At 44.8% G+C, this 20,992-nt stretch overlaps 1 protein-coding gene across 4 annotated transcripts in view; it reads left to right on the forward strand.

Moving 5' to 3' along the window:
* The window catches only part of LOC115131417 (PHD finger protein 14), a 143,692-nt gene that overhangs the window by 34,389 nt on the left and 88,311 nt on the right, over positions 1–20,992 (forward strand). For 2 of the 4 annotated variants that reach the window (XR_010464298.1, XM_029663133.2), the window contains exons 16-18: positions 1,450–1,612; positions 13,969–14,031; positions 14,247–14,371. Coding sequence is in view for 3 of the 4 variants with exons in the window: in XM_029663133.2 (XP_029518993.1) it covers positions 1,450–1,612; positions 13,969–14,031; positions 14,247–14,371 (351 nt within the window). In the remaining variant the exon portion in view is untranslated. Of the gene's footprint in view, positions 1–1,449; positions 1,613–13,968; positions 14,032–14,246; positions 14,372–16,828; positions 19,281–20,992 lie in introns of those variants that run through there. The other 2 variants (XM_065020384.1, XM_065020383.1) reach the window with 2 other exon arrangements.

The following is a 20,992-nucleotide window of genomic DNA, read 5'->3' on the forward strand; positions in this document are numbered from 1 at the left end:
AGCTAGCTAGCAGAGATTCAATGATGATGAGAACCTCAATAAATAATGATTTAATGGATATCCAATAGGCTGCACTGCGCTGGTTAATAAATGAATGGAATTCTTGAGTGTTCAGTTTCCATGGTGAATTAGTTGGCTTCATTCTTGGGCTACCTAGCCTACTGGCATGGGAGAGATAGCATTTGTAAAATGATACATTGTTGCACAGGTTGTAAAGGCAGACAGGTAGGGATATTTTGACTCAATTTCCTGCCTGGACTGCGGGACAGTTGAATTATGAGATTAACACGTCATGGTATTTTGCGTGAGTAAATGTCCCGCATATCATCCAATCAGCATCGAGGATCCAAACAAACCGTTTTATAATGACTTGGAGTAGAAGATACATTCGTGTCCACAATTGATTTATTTGTATTAAGTGTGACATTTCAGAATACTCAATGGCAGTAGATTTATCAGATGGAGAATGCAGAGATGGTGGAAATGTCCCACTTCACACAGAAGAGGTAGATGTCCTTATCTGGATAGATAAATAGATGAGCTCAATAGTTTCAGTAGTATTCCGTCTCTGTCACTTAGTGAGTTACTTCCACAGTTAGTCATCTCCCTTTTTACTTCCTATTCTAAGTTAAGGAGGATGGGGGATTTGTGCGTGTACGATTACGTGGGTGTGTACGTGGGTGTGCGTATGTACGTGGGTGTGCGCACATTTAAGATATGTGTGTTGTTTGTTTTTGTGGCACCTCAACCTGCACGTTGTCCATGCCTGTGACTGGGAGTAAATCATTTAAACCATGAATTAGAGAGCACGGCTGCGTTCTGCTCCGGAGGGCAGAAAATACAAAGTGTTTGGATGGATATAATTTTGTGGAGCCGAGGCCAAGTCATACTTAATTACCACGATCTACACCCCACGAAAGAGGCAGAAAGAAAGGTGCAGACAGGGCTTCTCAGTAGGAACTAAAAACACACAGAGGATCCGATCCACAAGTTCGCTTTTCCTTAACCTATAATACTGATGTGATCTAATTTGTAAGACTGGCAGAAACATATGTCACAGTCGTATGCTTTGCCTGGGTCAGCATAAATCCCTGTCCTCAAATCCAGGGGCAGACCTCCAGGCTCAGATTTCAATACTTTGAGAAAACAACATATATTTTTTCGAACAAAGCAAATATTATTTTCATAGATTTCAACAAAGACAGACATTACAGACCAAAGCCTTAGTGTTTTGTTTGTTTTCTCCAACATAATCAGCAACATCTAGATCCTGTTTGTCCGACATTGATAGTAAGAGAGAAAGGTATCTGAAACCGGTTTTCCACGCTTAAGATGTTCACAGATTAGTCAAATCAATACCCCTGCATAGAGGAGAGGACACTGTCTGGACTGTGAAAGATCATCCCTCTCTCTACCTCTGCCACTCTACTTCTACCTCCCTCTTCTCAGGCAATGTTCAGAGTGTGACCAGGCCAGTAGCGATGATGCTGACATCGCCATGGAGACGCTGCCCGACGGTACCAAGAGGTCTCGGAGACAGATTAAAGGACCAATCAAATTCATCCCTCAGGAGATGTCCCCGGAGCCCAAGAAACGAGATGTGAGGGGCACGGTGTGTATTAACACACTTTTTATTTATTATGTACAGTGCCTTCAGAAACTTGACTTTTTCCACGTGTTGCGTTACAAAGTGGGATTAAAATGGATTTAATTGTAATTTTCTGTCAGCATTATACACAAAAAACTGTCAGTGAAAGAAAAATTCAACATTTTAAATGTATTATTGGAATATAAAACACTGATATATTTGGATTGGATATGTATTCAACCCACTGAGTCGATACATGTTAGAATGACATTTGGCAGCGATTGCAGTTGTGAGTCTTATAGAGCTTTGCAAACCTGGTCTGTACGACATTTGCCCATCATTCTTTTTCAAATTCTTCAAGCTCTGTCAAGTTGGTTGTTGATCATTGCTAAACATCCATTTTCAAGTATTGCCATAGATTTTCAAGCTGATATAAGTCAAAACTGTAACTAGGCCACTCAGGAACATTCAATGTCTTCTTGGTAAGTAACTTTAGTGTATATTTTGGGCTTGCATTTTAGGTTATTGTCCTGCTGTGGATTTGTCTCCCAGTGTCTGTTGGAAAGCAGACTGAACCAGGTTTTCCTCTAGGACTTTGCCTGGGCTTAGCTAGATTCTTTTTATCCTAAAAAACTCCCTATTCCTTGCCGATGACAAGCACACCCAAAACATGGTACTTGGTGATTTGCTGTGTTGGATTTGCCTCAAACATAATGCTTTTTCAGGACAAAAAGTCAATTTATTTGCCACATTTCTTGCAGTATAACTTTATTAACTTGTTGCAAACAGGATATATGTTTTGGAATATTTTTATTCTGTACAGGCTTCCTTTTCAGTCTGTCATTTAGGTTAGTATTGTGGAGTAACTACAATATTGTTGAGCCATCCTCAGTTTTCCCCTATCACAGCCATTTAAATCTGTAACTGGTTTAAAATCATCATTGGCCTCATGGTGAAATCCCTGAGCGGATTCCTTCCTCTCCGTCAACTGAGTTAGAAAGGACGCCTGTATCTTTGTAGTGATTGGATGTATTGATACACCATCCAAAGTGTCATTAATAACTTCACCATGTTCAAAGGGATATTCAAACATTTTTTACCCATCTACCAATAGGTGCCATTCTTTGCGATGCATTGAATCTGTGTTTGAAATTCACTGCTCGATTTATGTATGTGTGAGGTACAGAGATGTTAAACACCACTATTCCACACACAGTTAGTCCATGCAAATGATCTGACTTGTTAAGCACATTTTTACTCCTGAAGGTAATTAGGCTTGCCATAACAAAAGGCTTGAATACTTATTGACTCTAGACATTTCAGCTTTTAATTTTTATTCATTTAGAAAAATCAACATTAGCATTGGCTCGTGAAACTACCTCTAACTTCCTTCATACTGCAAAATGGGTTTTGCAGGCCTCCATTTAGCTAGTTTTGGGGTCAATTGTGTTGATATTTCTGGGGTAGCTTTTTGAATTGTCCTGCCATCTACTGTATAATCCAGAATGTATCTCCCAGGTTTGGAGAAACAGACAGTAATCCGTCAACCTATACCGGGGGTTAAAGTACTCCATCATAGGTATGAGTCCAGCCTCAATGACGTTTGTAGTCTAGCCTTTCTTTGTCCCGTCTGACCCGTCACCAGATATACCAGGCCAGACTAACAGAGCCCGACAGATATACCAGGCCAGACTAACAGAGCCCGACAGATATACCAGGCCAGACTAACAGAGCCCGACAGATATACCAGGCCAGACTAACAGAGCCCGACAGATATACCAGGCCAGACTAACAGAGCCCGACAGATATACCAGGCCAGACTAACAGAGCCCGACAGATATACCAGGCCAGACTAACAGAGCCCGACAGATATACCAGGCCTGACTAACAGAGCCCGACAGATATACCAGGCCAGACTAACAGAGCCCGACAGATATACCAGGCCAGACTAACAGAGCCCGACAGATATACCAGGCCAGACTAACAGAGCCCGACAGATATACCAGGCCAGACTAACAGAGCCCGACAGATATACCAGGCCAGACTAACAGAGCCCGACAGATATACCAGGCCAGACTAACAGAGCCCGACAGATATACCAGGCCAGACTAACAGAGCCCGACAGATATACCAGGCCAGACTAACAGAGCCCGACAGATATACCAGGCCAGACTAACAGAGCCCGACAGATATACCAGGCCAGACTAACAGAGCCCGACAGATAATACCAGGCCAGACTAACAGAGCCCGACAGATAATACCAGGCCAGACTAACAGAGCCCGACAGATAATACCAGGCCAGACTAACAGAGCCCGACAGATATACCAGGCCAGACTAACAGAGCCCGACAGATATACCAGGCCAGACTAACAGAGCCCGACAGATATACCAGGCCAGACTAACAGAGCCCGACAGATATACCAGGCCAGACTAACAGAGCCCGACAGATAATACCAGGCCAGACTAACAGAGCCTGACAGATATACCAGGCCAGACTAACAGGACTAATGGCGGATCCAACCAGAGCAGTATAAAGAGTGTATATGTGAATAATTTGGCTCGACCCCGGGTCGTCAGTGTTCTACAAGACTGTGATTGCCCTCGAAACTAAAGCCTAATGCTAAAACTGAGCTACATATTCTGTACGTCCGACCCCAGTAACGTCTGTAATCCAGCCCCTCTCTGTGTGTCCCGTAACCAGGAGCTGAGCTCTCTTCTCTTTTTTCCCAGCCCAACAGATATGCCAGGCCAGAATAACAGAGCCCAACAGATATACCAGGCAGATTAACAGAGCCCAACAGATATACCAGGCCAGAATAACAGATCCCAACAGATATACCAGGCCAGATTAACAGAGCCCAACAGATATACCAGGCCAGATTAACAGAATAACAGATCCCAACAGATATACCAGGCCAAATTAACAGAGCCCAACATATATACCAGGCCAGATTAACAGAGCCCAACAGATATACCAGGCCAGAATAACAGAGCCCAACAGATATACCAGGTCAGATTAACAGAGCCCAACAGATATACCAGGCCAGATTAACAGAATAACAGAGCCCAACAGATATACCAGGCCAGATTAACAGAGCCCAACAGATATACCAGGCCAGATTAACAGAGCCCAACAGATATACCAGGCCAGATTAACAGAATAACAGAGCCCAACAGATATACCAGGTCGGACTCACAGGACTAGGTCACGCTGCTGTACTAAACAGGATTGCTAGTAGACATGCCAGGAAACTAGAAGGGGTGGATCCAAACACATACTTCCTCTGGTGTTCAGTCCCAAACACCGGCTCGTTGGTTCAGGTCCGCCTGAACTTCTTCCAATCTACAGAGGATTGGGATGAGTGATTCATGTGAAAGGAAGTTTGAATATTAACAAAGGGGGAAATCTAACATCTCCTTGTTGTTCTTGACGCAAGCAAGCAAGTGACAGAGCCGGGTTGTGTGTTTCTTAAAAAGGAAGACTACATATTTAAACAGATTGTGAAAACAATTCCATCTGTCGCCTTTGGCTCCTCCTCCACCACTCAGCAGATGGAACACTTATCATTATAAATGCTAACTGCTAGATGGTAGAACCACTGCCAGTTGGCTCCTTCACTTCAGCCCTCCCTACCTCCCTCCATCTCGCCCTTCCTCGCTCCCTTCGAAGCCACTTCTCCTGCCTGCGGCGTTCGTGTGGGTGGGGCCCAGAGTATGAGTTTCTTTAACTATTTGCTCTCTATACTGGTTGACTCCATTAAGGTAATCTATGAAAGGCTAGGGAAAGATCAACACAAATCCAATGCAGAATTCAGTACAATGCAGACTAACATAAAACTTTATTAAAATAAGATATAAGGTAAAATGTGCACACACACACACACACACACACGTACACACACAGCGTACCTACTCAGCATACCTAATCAGGGTCTCTGCTCAGGTGAGGAAATATTAACTGGGGGCAGTTTGTACGACTCTGAGCTAAATCAATCTTTTAATTAAGTACATCATTGCATCTTTAACAGCCATGAATCATTTCACAGCACCATGCAGGATTAGAGAAGTAACGGAGCGGAGGACCCAGTGGTAACTAGATGTAGTAACTTCATTCTCATCATCATTCTCACTAGACTAATGGCATATGTTCATACAGGATGTTCCTGTGTAATCATGAAGGGGTGTTAGAGCAGGGCCATGCTTCATCACCACCCCATTACACACACTGTCACACAGAAGATTCTAGAAGAAGAAGCAATGATTACCAAACCTTTGAAAATGCAGGATGGTTTTGGTCTGGAATGATTCGTTTTGGAGATATAGGCCTGAAAATGTGAGATATTGTCAGTAGATTATATTACAAGAAGCAAAGACCAAGCTTCCTTAAAAATGCAGTATAGTGTGGGCCGGAACTGATGGCTCTGAGATGTAATGATTCAATGAATGTTGAAAAGACAGAGTATATGGCGAAAAACAAATGGAAAATAAAAGTGTCCATAAAATGTATATAGGTTCAGAACTTTTGTGAAACAGCACAGTTAAAAATATATGACAAAATAGAAATGGTCTTCAGAGATGGAGGGGTTGATGGTAGATGAAAGATGGGATAAAAAAATAAATTAAAAAATAACTTTGTAAAATACATTGTGTCCGTCAAATGTATATATTATGTATCAGCTGGAAGTAGAAGCCTAACTGGTGTTGTCCATTAGTTTACTCCAATTAGGGAAGGGGTGGTAGGGTTAGGGGGTAATAGTAAAGGAAAATATATTTAAAGATTTGTGTGTGTAATATATATATATATATATATACACTGTTCAAAAAAATAAAGGGAACACTTAAACAACACAATGTAACTCCAAGTCAATCACACTTCTGCGAAATCAAACTGTCCACTTAGGAAGCAACACTGATTGACAATACATTTCACATGCTGTTGTGCAAATGGAATAGACAACAGGTGGAAATTCTAGGCAATTAGCAAGACACCCCCAATAAAGGAGTGGTTCTGCAGGTGATAACCACAGACCGCTTCTCAGTTCCTATGCTTCCTGGCTGATGTTTTGGTCACTTTTGAATGCTGGCGGTGGTTTCACTCTAGTGGTAGCATGAGACGGAGTCTACAACCCACACAAGTGGCTCAGGTAGTGCAGCTCATCCAGGATGCCACATCAATGCGAGCTGTGGCAAGAAGGTTTGCTGTGTCTATCAGCGTAGTGTCCAGAGCATGGCGGCGCTACCAGGAGACAGGCCAGTACATCAGGAGACGTGGAGGAGGCCGTAGGAGGGCAACAACCCAACAGCAGGACCGCTACCTCCATTTTGTACAAGGAGGAGCAGGAGGAGCACTGCCAAAGCCCTGCAAAATGACCTGCAGCAGGCCACAAATGTGCATGTGTTTGCTCTAACGGTCAGAAACAGACTCCATGAGGGTGGTATGAGGGCCCAACGTCCACAGGTGGGGGTTGTGCTTACAGCCCAACACCGTGCAGGACGTTTGGCATTTGCCAGAGAACACCAAGATTGGCAAATTCGCCACTGGCGCCCTGTGCTCTTCACAGATGAAAGCAGGTTCACACTGAGCACATGTGACAGTCTGGAGACGCCGTGGAGAACGTTCTGCTGCCTGCAACATCCTCCAGCATGACCGGTTTGGCGGAGTGTCAGTCATGGTGTGGGGTGGCATTTCTTTGGGGGGCCGCACCTCCATGTGCTCGCCAGAGGTAGCCTGACTGCCATTAGGTACCGAGATGAGATCCTCAGAACCCTTGTGAGACCATATGCTGGTGCGGTTGGCCCTGGGTTCCTCCTAATGCAAGACAATGCTAGACCTTGTGTGGCTGGAGTGTGTCAGCAGTTCCTGCAAGAGGAAGGCATTGATGCTATGGACAGGCCCGCCCGTTCCCCAGACCTGAATCCAATTGAGCACATCTGGGACATCATGTCACCTCATCAGGAGCATGCCCAGGCGTTGTAGGGAGGTCATACAGGCACGTGGAGGCCACACACACTACTGAGCCTCATTTTGACTTGTTTTAAGGACATTACATCAAAGTTGTTTTCCACTTTAATTTGGTTTTCCACTTTAATTTTGAGTGTGACTCCAAATCCAGACCTCCATGGGTTGATACATTTGATTTCCATTGATAATTTCTGTATGATTTTGTTGTCAGCACATTCAACTATGTAAAGAAAAAAGTATTTAATAAGAATATTTCATTCATTCAGATCTAGGATGTGTTATTTTAGTGTTCCCTTTATTTTTTGAGCACAGATGAAATATAAATATATATACACACACACACACACACACACCAGTCAAACGTTCTGGTGGACACACCTACTCATTCAAGGGTTTTTCTTTATTTTTACTATTTTCTACATTGTCGAATAATAGTAAAGACATCACAACTATGAAATAACACATATTGAATCATGTAGTAACCAAAAAAGTGTTAAACAAATCTAAATATATTTTATATTTGACATTCTTCAAAGTAGCCACCCTTTGCATTGATGATCGCTTTGCACACTCTTGGCGTTCTCTCAACCAGATTCATGAGGTAGTCACCTGGAATGCATTTCAATTATCAGGTGTGCCTTGTTAAAAGCTAATTTGTGGAATTTCTTTGCTCCTTAATGCGTTTGAGCCAATTAGTTGTGTTGTGACAAATTAGAGGTGGTATACAGAAGATATCCCTATTTGGTAAAATACCAAGTCTATATTATGGCAAGAACAGCTCAAATAAGACTTAAAGGTCAGTCAATCCGGAAAATTTGAAGAACTTTGAATGTTTCTTCATGTGCAGTTGCAATGACCATCGAGCACTATGATGAAACTGGCTCTTGTGAGGACCGCCACAGGAAAGGGAGACCCAGAGTTACCTCTGCTGCAGAAGATAAGTTCAATAGAGTTAACTGCACCTCAGATTGCAGCCCAAATAAATGTTTCACAGAGTTCAAGTAACAGACACATCTCAACATCAACTGATCAGAGGAGACTGTGTGAATCAGGCCATCATTGTCGAATTGCTGCAAAGAAACCACTACTAAAGGACGAAGAGACTTGCTTTTTTATTTATTTTTTACTTAAATAAAAAGTTAACTAGGAAAGTCAAGTTCTTGGGCCAAGAAACACGAGTAATGGACATTAGACTGGTGGAAATCTGTCCTTTGGTCTGATGAGTCCAAATTTGAGATTTTTGGTTCCAACCGCTGTGTCTTTGTGAGACGTAGAATAGGTGAAGAGATGATCTCCCCATGTGTGGTTCCCACCGTGAAGCGTGGAGGAGGAGGTGTGATGATGTGGGGGTGCTTTGCTGGTGACACTATGTGATTTATTTAGAATTGAAGGCACACTTAACCAGCATGGCTACCACAGCATTCTGCAGCGATGCGCCATCCCATCTGGTTTGCAGATGGGACTATAACATTTTTTTATAGTCTTAGTGGGACTATAATTTGTTTTTCAACAGGACAATGAACCTACACACCTCTAGGCTGTGTAAGGGCTATTTGACCAAGAAGGAGAGTGATGGAGTGCTGCATCAGATGACCTGGACTCCACAATCACCCGACCTCAGCCCAACTAAGATGGTTTGGGATGAGTTAGGCCGCAGATTGAAAGAAAAGCAGCCAGCAAGTGCTCAGCATATGTGGGAACTCCTTCAAGAATTTTGGAAAAGCATTCCAGGTGAAGCTGGTTGAAAGAATGCCAAGAGTGTGCAAAGCTGTCGTCAAGGCAAAGGGGGGTTACCTTGAAGAATCTAAATACTTTTTTGGTTACTACATGATTATATATGTGTTATTTCATAGTTTTGAAGTATTCACTATTATTATGAAAGAGTTCAATTAAAGAAAAACCCTTAAATGATTTGGTGTGTCCAAACTTTTGACTGGTAGTGTGTGTGTGTGTGTGTGTGTGTGTGTGTGTGTGTGTGTACAGTCGTGGCCAAAGGTTTTGAGAATGACACAAATATTAATTTTCTCAAAGTCTGTTGCCTCAGTTTGTATGATGGCAATTTGCATGTACTCCAGAATGTTATAAAGAGTGATCAGATGAATTCCAATTAATGGCAAAGTCCCTCTTTGCCATGTAATGAAATGAATCCCCCAAAAACATTTCCACTGCATTTCAGCCCTGCCACAAAAGGACCAGCTGACATCATGTCAGTGATTCTCTCGTTAACACAGGTGTGAGTGTTGATGAGGCTGGAGATCACTCTGTCATGCTGATTGAGTTCAAATAACAGACTGGAAGCTTCAAAAGGAGGGTGGTGCTTGGAATCATTGTTCTTCCTCTGTCAAACATGGTTACCTGCAAGGAAACACATGCCGTCATCATTGCTTTGCACAAAAAGGACTTCACAGGCAAGGATATTGTTGCCAGTAAGATTGCACCTAAATCAACCATTTCTCGGATCATCAAGAACTTCAAGGAGAGTGGTTCAGTTGTTGTGAAGGAGGCTTCAGGGCGCCCAAGGAAGTCCAGCAAGCCCCAGGACCGTCTCCTAAAGTTGATTCAGCTGTGGGATTGGGGCACCACCAGTACAGAGCTGCACGCACAGTGAGGCGAAGACTTTTGGAGGGTGGCCTGGTGTCAAAAAGGGCAGCAAAGAAGCCACTTCTCCAGGAAAAACATCAGGTACATACTGATATTCTGCAAAAGGTACAGTGATTGGACTGCTGAGGACTGGGGTAAAGTAATTTTCTCTGATGAATCCCCTTTCCGATTGTTTGGGGCATCTGGAAAAAAGCTTGTCCGGAGAAGACAAGGTGAGTGCTACCATCAGTCCTGTGTCATGCCAACAGTAAAGCATCCTGAGACCATTCATGTGTGGGGTTGCTTCTCAGCCAAGGGAGTGGGCTCACTCACAATTTTGCCTAAGAACACAGCCATGAATAAAGAATGGTACCAACACATCCTCCGAGAGTAACTTCTCCCAAACATCCAGGAACAGTTTGGTGAAGAACAATGCCTTTTCCAGCATGATGGAGCACCTTGCCATAAGGCAAAAGTGATAACTAAGTGGCTCAGGGAACAAAACATCAATATTTTGTGTCCATGGCCAGGAAACTCCCCAGACCTTAATCCCATTGAGAACTTGTGGTCAATCCTCAAAACCCACAAATTCTGACAAACTCCAAGCATTGATTATGCAAGAATGGGCTGCCGTCAGTCAGGATGTGGCCCAGAAGTTAATTGACAGCATGCCAGGGAGGATTACAGAGGTCTTGAAAAAGAAGGGCCAACACCTCAAATATTGACTCTTTGCATCAACTTCATGTAATTGTCAATAAAAGCCTTTGACACTTATGAAATGCTTGTAATTATACTTCAATATTCCATAGTAACATCTGACAAAAATATCTAAAGACACTGAAGCAGCAAACTTTGTGGGAATTAATATTTGTGTCATTCTGAAAACTTTGCCACGTATGTGTGTGTATTCCCCCAAATAATACATATATGGGGGATTGGAAATTACATAGACAGATAGATTGTAGCTTCCATCAATGCATCTGTAGTATTAAAGCTGACCTCCCTCCCATGGGTATATAAGTGGAATATAACTGTCAGGCTCTGTGTAGGATGTCCTTCACATCTCCTCCATACTCTGACATTGAGGGCACATGTTGAGTTAGAAGGGCACTACCCTCCAGTAGGCAGTGTACTCAGTCAGCAGGCCCTGAACATGGGCCAGAGGAGGCTGAGCTGCACCACAGAGTGGCGATGGGCCATCTTACCTCTGTGGCCCTACACACACACACACTCATCCTAATGCAGGGGCCAGCGGGAGGTCGATTAGCCAGCCCTGATTAATTGAAACAGGGCTTTAACGCTGTGCCAGCACCGGGGTGCCCTGGTAAAAGCATAGAAAATGCAAAGCAGGTCCCTTTCAGCGGCTGCCATCGCACGCCTTGCGTTTGAAGATGAATGCAGAATTGAAGCTCCTCGACTGGAGCGGACGCGGCGAGAGGAAATCGGAAAAGGCCAGCTTAATCCCAGAGTACTTCCAGCAGCAGGGTCCTCAGCCAAGCCTTCTTCTGGGCACGCCGCTTTATGCGAGCTAACAGAAAAACACATTAACCCAGACCCCCTCAACACAGCACAGCCGTCGATACTGCTGCTGCTTCACTCTACACCACCTTCGCCCCTCTTCCCTCCCCCTTTCTCTCCCTTCCCTCAATCTCTCTGACATAACAGATACACGTCCAGAAGGAGAAGACATTTATGGTTGTTTTTTTCTGTTCATTTTTGTCTATTTGAAAAGGAAGAACAGATTGTTTTTGTGTTGTCTGAGAGGGAGACAGACAGACAGACACTAGGGTGTTCTCTGACTCTTGCTAGGCAGCCTTGCAATGAGTGGCCACAGTGGAGTGTTCCTCAGGCTCTCTCCTTCCAGGTGTGGAGGGGGTTGGTTATTGACAGTCTAAAAACAAAAGACTGGGGAAAATATAAAATGGAAGAGGACTGGAGAGTGTTTTTCTCCCCTCCTCTCTGATGACTATCTGTTATGTTCCTTCAGGGAGCTGAGACTGGGAGGGAGGATGGGGAGGAGGGAGGGAGGGGAGGCAGGGCTGGGGCAGTATATCGGAAGAGGATCAGGGTATGGTGGCTGTAGATAAGTGGGATCCATGAAGAGGTGGAGGGAGGGAGCAGCCATATCCCGACAGCTTTCTCTCGCACTCTCTCTCTCTGCCTCTCCCTTTCCCGCTCCCTTCTCTCTCTATCCTGCCCCTTTCTCTCTCACTCTCTCTCTCTCTCTGCCTCTCCCTTTCCCGCTCCCTTCTCTCTCTATCCTGCCCCTTTCTCTCTCACTCTCTCTCTCTCTGCCTCTCCCTTTCCCGCTCCCTTCTCTCTCTATCCTGCCCCTTTCTCTCTCTCTCTCTCTCTCTCTCTCTCTGCCTCTCCCTTTCCCGCTCCCTTCTCTCTCTATCCTGCCCCTTTCTCTCACTCTCTCTCTCTCTCTGCCTCTCCCTTTCCCGCTCCCTTCTCTCTCTATCCTGCCCCTTTCTCTCTCTCTCTCTCTCTCTCTCTCTCTCTGCCTCTCCCTTTCCCGCTCCCTTCTCTCTCTATCCTGCCCCTTTCTCTCTCTCTCTCTCTCTCTCTCTCTCTCTGCCTCTCCCTTTCCCACTCCCTTCTCTCTCTATCCTGCCCCTTTCTCTCTCTCTCTCTCTCTCTCTGCCTCTCCCTTTCCCGCTCCCTTCTCTCTCTATCCTGCCCCTTTCTCTCTCTCTCTCTCTCTCTCTCTCTCTCTCTCTGCCTCTCCCTTTCCCGCTCCCTTCTCTCTCTATCCTGCCCCTTTCTCTCTCTCTCTCTCTCTCTCTCTGCCTCTCCCTTTCCCGCTCCCTTCTCTCTCTATCCTGCCCCTTTCTCTCTCTCTCACTCTCTCTCTCTCTGCCTCTCCCTTTCCCGCTCCCTTCTCTCTCTATCCTGCCCCTTTCTCTCTCTCTCTCTCTCTCTCTCTGCCTCTCCCTTTCCCGCTCCCTTCTCTCTCTATCCTGCCCCTTTCTCTCTCTCTCTCTCTCTCTCTCTCTGCCTCTCCCTTTCCCGCTCCCTTCTCTCTCTATCCTGCCCCTTTCTCTCTCTCTCTCTGCCTCTCCCTTTCCCGCTCCCTTCTCTCTCTATCCTGCCCCTTTCTCTCTCTCTCTCTCTCTCTGCCTCTCCCTTTCCCGCTCCCTTCTCTCTCTATCCTGCCCCTCACTCTCTCGCTCTCTCTCTCTCTCGTGCAACTGACAGGCAGTGTTACTCTAGCTATGAATAGGACCTAGTCCACAGGCAGCACTGTGTGGCTCTTGTCTTGTATGGCCAGAGGTAAAACAGAACACCAGCCTCATGGCATTAGAGGATTAAATACAGAACAAACAAACAAAAAATGTCTTTGGAAAACAATTGATGCTTTCTGTGGTATTGTTGCAAAATGCACAGAGCACAGTGGATTTTCTTTTTTTGACAAACAGCTGAGGGAGCAGACGACGTCATAAACAAACTTCCACTGGATCTTTTGGATAACAAGCAAGCAATAAATAAAGTTAGATTTGTCTGATCCTGCCAATACTTTGTGGAGCATATATCTAATTAAGTCAAATTATTATTTTGACAGATTCTCAGACAAAATACCAATAACTAATGATTTGCCTGATAACTCAACAACTCAAAGTGGAGAAACATTGACATTTTCCACAAGTGACCATGCTGCGACCTTGTGCCCTTGCATGGCTAGCTGATAATCTGTCAAGGCTCATGAGACTGACCAGAGCTGGGGTCAATTATCTCTCATCAACTCACATAGATCAATCAATTAGCAAATAAATGACCACACAATTCTAGCTTAGTTAAGACGGACTGCAATGAAACACATTATGTATTCCACAGAGAACCAGAGGGCAGAAGAGGAAGAGGGTGTCCATCTGTGAAGAAGAGCAGTTTGAAGTGCAGGTATGTCACTGTTCTACCTTGTTACTAAACATTCCTCCATCTCCTAACCTCCCTGACACACTCACAACTAGTACATACACACCCCATGTGTTACATACAGTACTACTCTATTCACCTGGATTTTTCTCTTTCTTAACACCTCTTCTACACCATTAACACACACACATACACACACACAGCATTGTCGGCTCTAATCAGCCTGTGTGTTTCCATAGGAACCTGCTCTACGTGAACGGCGTCAGCGTCAGTCTGTAATGCAGAAGAAGACCCCTAAAGCCGACGACACCAGGACTGACTGTACCTCCTGCAAAGGACCCGGGGACAACGAGAACCTTGTCAGGTGGGTCACAGTGTGTGTGAAGGGAGGGGAGGGGATGTGTGTGGAGGTGAGGAGAGAGGGCGGAAGGAGGTCTGTGTGCATGCGTGTATTTAAGTGTGTGTGTGTGTGAACACCTGTGTGTGTGTGTGTGTGAGGAGCTGTATCCTCCTGAAGATTAAAGTTCAGTCTTCATTAGGCCTTGGCTGCCTTGCGCAGGCTGAGCGAGGGGGGGCTGGTGAGCAGGGCTGAGGCCAGCAGCTCTATAGAACACCTCTTTGGAGCTGCCAACTGCATTTACACACATCATCAAGATGTAATGAACAGCCTGATCTGCCCTTGTCTCCCATCAGAGGTTCAACTGTCTCACGCTGCTTAAACAGGGCCGGAACTTCACTACATCCCTCAATAGTGTGTGAATTAAAGCAGTCAGCATTAACACACTGTAGATTGACTGATTTATCAGAGTGTATTTATTTCTGAGGGTATAGATCACTGTAGTTGCTTTCCATATGACCTACAAAATGTGACTGTCATCAGCTGAGTTTGCAACAGATTTTCATGCGAATATTCTAAAATGTGCATTTTCCCACCAGAGATGTTTCCATCAGACTGTTGGTGGATAAAAGGCTGTGTGTGATGACGTAGTGCACATAAAATAGCTTTTACCGTTAAATTCCCATGTAGCAAATGAAAAATACAAGTTAAATGGGTTTCCATCTCATTTACTGATGGTTTTGCAAGAAAACTGTTGCATTATATAACAAATGTGCCCACTCTGGTCTTGTCACATGTGCTCTAGCCAACAGCTCACAGATACAGTGCGGGTAGACTAGTCTACATGATGAGATAATAATGGATAAGAGCGATATTATTGTCATCGGGTATTTGTCAAACGGCAGCCAAGCATCCATCATCATGTCACCAGAATAAGACCCTCAGTATTTATTGGAAAGGAGCATGAAGTTCATCATAACTTACATCTGTAGACTAATAAACTGCATGCTTTCCCGAGTCGTAGTGGGAGGACCACAGAACAGATCTGTAGCGTAATAAACTGCATGGTTTCCCGAGTCGTAGTGGGAGGACCACAGAACATATCTGTAGCGTAATAAACTGCATGGTTTCCCGAGTCGTAGTGGGAGGACCACAGAACAGATCTGTAGCGTAATAAACTGCATGCTTTCCCGAGTCGTAGTGGGAGGACCACAGAACAGATCTGTAGCGTAATAAACTGCATGCTTTCCCGAGTCGTAGTGGGAGGACCACACAACAGATCTGTAGCGTAATAAACTGCATGCTTTCCCGAGTCGTAGTGGGAGGACCACACAACAGATCTGTAGCGTAATAAACTGCATGCTTTCCTGAGTCGTAGTGGGAGGACCACACAACAGATCTGTAGCGTAATAAACTGCATGCTTTCCCGAGTCGTAGTGGGAGGACCACACAACAGATCTGTAGCGTAATAAACTGCATGGTTTCCCGAGTCGTAGTGGGAGGACCACACAACAGATCTGTAGCGTAATAAACTGCATGGTTTCCCGAGTCGTAGTGGGAGGACCACACAACAGATCTGTAGCGTAATAAACTGCATGCTTTCCCGAGTCGTAGTGGGAGGACCACACAACAGATCTGTAGCGTAATAAACTGCATGGTTTCCCGAGTCGTAGTGGGAGGACCACACAACAGATCTGTAGCGTAATAAACTGCATGCTTTCCCGAGTCGTAGTGGGAGGACCACACAACAGATCTGTAGCGTAATATACTGCATGGTTTCCCGAGTCGTAGTGGGAGGACCACACAACAGATCTGTAGCGTAATAAACTGCATGCTTTCCCGAGTCGTAGTGGGAGGACCACAGAACAGATCTGTAGCGTAATAAACTGCATGCTTTCCCGAGTCGTAGTGGGAGGACCACACAACAGATCTGTAGCGTAATAAACTGCATGCTTTCCCGAGTCGTAGTGGGAGGACCACACAACAGATCTGTAGCGTAATAAACTGCATGCTTTCCTGAGTCGTAGTGGGAGGACCACACAACATATCATCGCATGACTCCAAGTTTACTTCCATAATATTTGCACATTAAGGCGTTCCCGCCGCCCTTTCTCGCAAAATACATTTTGACACAATAAGTTCCCACCATGTCGAATAAAAAAATCTAAACGTCTGTCGCCATTTCTAAAGTTGTACCAGCATTTAATACTTCCATCAGTCCGGTCGGGACTTGTTTCATACGTCAGGTAATTCATCCGCATGAAATGGTTGGATGGAAACGTGGTCATAGGCTAATTTCAACTGAAAGTGTATGATACATTCACTTTATTACTCCATAGGGTTCTTTCTGTGAGCTGTATTAGTTATCAGTGTTTAAGGTTAAGCTAATAATGTGTGGTTCTGTCAGTGTTTTATAGGTTAAGGAGGTCGGGGGCTGTGCGGTGTGCTGCCTGCCCTGACTCTTTCTATCTTTGCATTGCACAGGTTGTGAGAGCCGGGGCAGACACCTCTCCTCACCTCCCCACACCTAGACACTGCTGGACAGATGAGAGAGAGAAGCAGACCTTTGGCTTAGAGACAGAGAGGGACTTAATTACGTGGAAGAATGACGGCGACGGGTGTGGGATCAGATGGCCATCTTTGACGTTCACAACCATGGTCGTCTTCATGACCCAAATTGGACCACCTACTGGCCGTCCAATTAAAATTGAGGGAGAGAGGCAGAAATTGAAATTAACTTTGAGGAATTCTAAAATACTTGCGCAAATAAAATGTTGGGAGGTTCAGTATTACTGAACTGGTCATTCTTGTAAGAAAGGACATGTTGGTCTTACTGGACAGGCCCTTTGTGATCGTCATTGTCATCTCTAAGGGCCCTTCTATAAGGACTATGGCCTAACTGGACTAAGGAGTGATTCCCCCCTCTCTCTCGCTCTCTCATCCATTCTATGATGGCACTTCACTCGTTTGACCTCCCTGAGCATCTTATCACCACATCCAATCAGTTGTATTGACTCCAGTCATTTGTGGTCCAATCACATGGTGTTTTCCTCAGTAAAGGCCTTTAATTGGAGATGCACTTGAACTTAGGCTTTCATAATCTTCTTCTAGTGTTGTCATCGGGTAGAACTTTCTAGAGTAGAGGACTAGTAGACCTTGAAAAAGTAGTGGTTTTTAGTAGAATGATTGCCCTTTCTGGCTTTTGAGAAGTAAGTTGCCGCTTAGGCTCTACAGCAGCCTAAGGTTTAACATAATAATTATAGCAACATTTGTATGAATGGTTATTGTAACTTCTAATGTCAGTGTGTGAGTGTACAGTAGATGTCTAGGCATGTTAGTCTCCCTTCCTCTCATTAGTATTTTAAAGTGACAGTTTAACTGACACTTCTTTTAAAGCAGCCTAGCTCTGTGTATGTGTGTGCGCATCTCCCCAGTGCCCCATAGTGAGTGCTGACAACTGAGCAGCTGCCATGTGGTCTGTCTGTCTGTCAGGGTCCTTGACAGAAGTGTCACAGTTTGCCCTCACATGTCACTCCTCCACTCACCCCCATCCCAGGACCCTCTATGTCACTCCTTTTCTCTTCCCCTCTGTCTGGGGACCCTATATGCATGCACTGGGAGCTGCCAAACCTCACATAATGCTTAGGTCCACTGGAAAATCTGCTGAGGAAATACATTTGGTGGTTTTCCTATGGAGATTAGAAGGTCCTCCCTCTACCTCCTCATCCTCTTCTGCCTCCTCCACAACAAATTTAGAGGACTGTCCATGAGATACAGCTAACCAGCTAACCCTACCACAGCTAACCAGCTAACCTCACTACAGCTAAACCTACCACAGCTAACCAGCTAAACTTACTACGTCTGACCCTACTCCAGCTAACCCTACTTCAGCTAAACAGCTAACTCTACTCCAGCTAACCCTGCTCCAGCTAACCCTGCTCCAGCTAACCCTTCTACAGCTAACCCTGCTACAACTAACCAGCCAACCTTACTACAGCTAACCCTACTCCAGCTAACCAGCTAGCCAGTTAACCATACTACAGCTAAACATACAACAGCTAATCAACTAACCCTAGTACCACTAACCCTATTCCAGCTAGTACTACTACAGCTAACCCTACTCCAACTAACCAGCTAGCCAGTTAACCCTACTACAGCTAAATCTACTGCAGCTAATCAGCTAAGCCTACTCCAGCTAGCCAGTTAACCCCACTACAGCTAAACATACAACAGCTAATCAACTAACCCTAGTACCACTAACCCTATTCCAGCTAGTACTACTACAGCTAACCCTACTCCAACTAACCAGCTAGACAGCTAACCCTACTACAGCTAACCCTACTAATCAGCTAACCCTACTCCAGCTAACCAGTTAACCCTACTACAGCTAATCAGCTAACCCTACTCCAGTTAACCCTACTACAACTAAACTTACTACAGCTAACCAGTTAACCCTACTACAGCTAACCCTACTGCAGCTAATCAGCTAACCCTACTCCAGCTAACCAGTTAACCCTACTACAACTAAACTTACTACAGCTAACCAGCTAACCCTACTACAACTAAACTTACTACAGCTAACCAGCTAACCCTACTCCAGCTAACCCTACTGCAGCTAATCAACTAACCCTACTACTAATCCTACTCCAGCCCTACCATGCTTGGCTCTGTATCTAACCATTAGGCCTAGGGCTAGACTATGGCCAACTCTGTATCTAACAATTAGGCCTAGGGCTAGACTATGGCCAACTCTGTATCTAACAATTAGGCCTAGGGCTAGACTATGGCCAACTCTATATCTAACCATTAGGCCTAGGCTATGGTCAACTCTGTATCTAACCATTAGGCCTAGGGCTAGACTATGGCCAACTCTGTATCTAACCATTAGGCCTAGGCTATGGTCAACTCTATATCTAACCATTAGGGCTAGACTATGGTCAACTCTGTATCTAACCATTAGGCCTAGGCTATGGTCAACTCTATATCTAACCATTAGGGCTAGACTATGGTCAACTCTATATCTAACCATTAGGCCTAGGCTATGGTCAACTCTGTATCTAACCATTAGGCCTAGGGTTAGGCTATGGCCAACTCTGTATCTAACCATTAGGCCTAGGGTTAGGCTATGGCCAACTCTGTATCTAACCATTAGGGCTAGACTATGGCCAACTCTGTATCTAACCATTAGGCCTAGGCTATGGTCAACTCTATATCTAACCATTAGGGCTAGACTATGGTCAACTCTGTATCTAACCATTAGGCCTAGGCTATGGTCAACTCTATATCTAACCATTAGGGCTAGACTATGGTCAACTCTGTATCTAACCATTAGGCCTAGGGCTAGACTATGGCCAACTCTGTATCTAACCATTAGGCCTAGGCTATGGTCAACTCTATATCTAACCATTAGGGCTAGACTATGGCCAACTCTGTATCTAACCATTAGGCCTAGGCTATGGTCAACTCTATATCTAACCATTAGGGCTAGACTATGGTCAACTCTGTATCTAACCATTAGGCCTAGGCTATGGTCAACTCTATATCTAACCATTAGGGCTAGACTATGGTCAACTCTATATCTAACCATTAGGCCTAGGCTATGGTCAACTCTGTATCTAACCATTAGGCCTAGGGCTAGACTATGGCCAACTCTGTATCTAACCATTAGGCCTAGGGTTAGGCTATGGCCAACTCTGTATCTAACCATTAGGCCTAGGGTTAGGCTATGGCCAACTCTGTATCTAACCATTAGGGCTAGACTATGGCCAACTCTGTATCTAACCATTAGGGCTAGACTATGGTCAACTCTGTATCTAACCATTAGGGCTAGACTATGGCCAACTCTGTATCTAACCATTAGGCCTAGGGCTAGACTATGGTCAACTCTGTATCTAACCATTAGGCCTAGGGCTAGACTATGGCCAACTCTATATCTAACCATTAGGCCTAGGCTATGGCGAACTCTGTATCTAACCATTAGGCCTAGGGCTAGACTATGGCCAACTCTGTATCTAACCATTAGGCCTAGGGCTAGACTATGGTCAATTCTGTATCTAACCATTAGGCCTAGGGTTAGGCTATGGCCAACTCTGTATCTAACCATTAGGCCTAGGCTATGGTCAACTCTGTATCTAACCATTAGGCCTAGGGTTAGGCTATGGCCAACTCTGTATCTAACCATTAGGCCTAGGGTTAGGCTATGGCCAACTCTGTATCTAACCATTAGGGCTAGACTATGGCCAACTCTGTATCTAACCATTAGGCCTAGGCTATGGTCAACTCTATATCTAACCATTAGGGCTAGACTATGGTCAACTCTGTATCTAACCATTAGGCCTAGGCTATGGTCAACTCTATATCTAACCATTAGGGCTAGACTATGGTCAACTCTGTATCTAACCATTAGGCCTAGGGCTAGACTATGGCCAACTCTGTATCTAACCATTAGGCCTAGGCTATGGTCAACTCTATATCTAACCATTAGGGCTAGACTATGGCCAACTCTGTATCTAACCATTAGGCCTAGGCTATGGTCAACTCTATATCTAACCATTAGGGCTAGACTATGGTCAACTCTGTATCTAACCATTAGGCCTAGGCTATGGTCAACTCTATATCTAACCATTAGGGCTAGACTATGGTCAACTC

This window comes from Oncorhynchus nerka, linkage group LG7 (assembly GCF_034236695.1).
Source record: "Oncorhynchus nerka isolate Pitt River linkage group LG7, Oner_Uvic_2.0, whole genome shotgun sequence".
NCBI lineage: Eukaryota > Metazoa > Chordata > Actinopteri > Salmoniformes > Salmonidae > Oncorhynchus > Oncorhynchus nerka.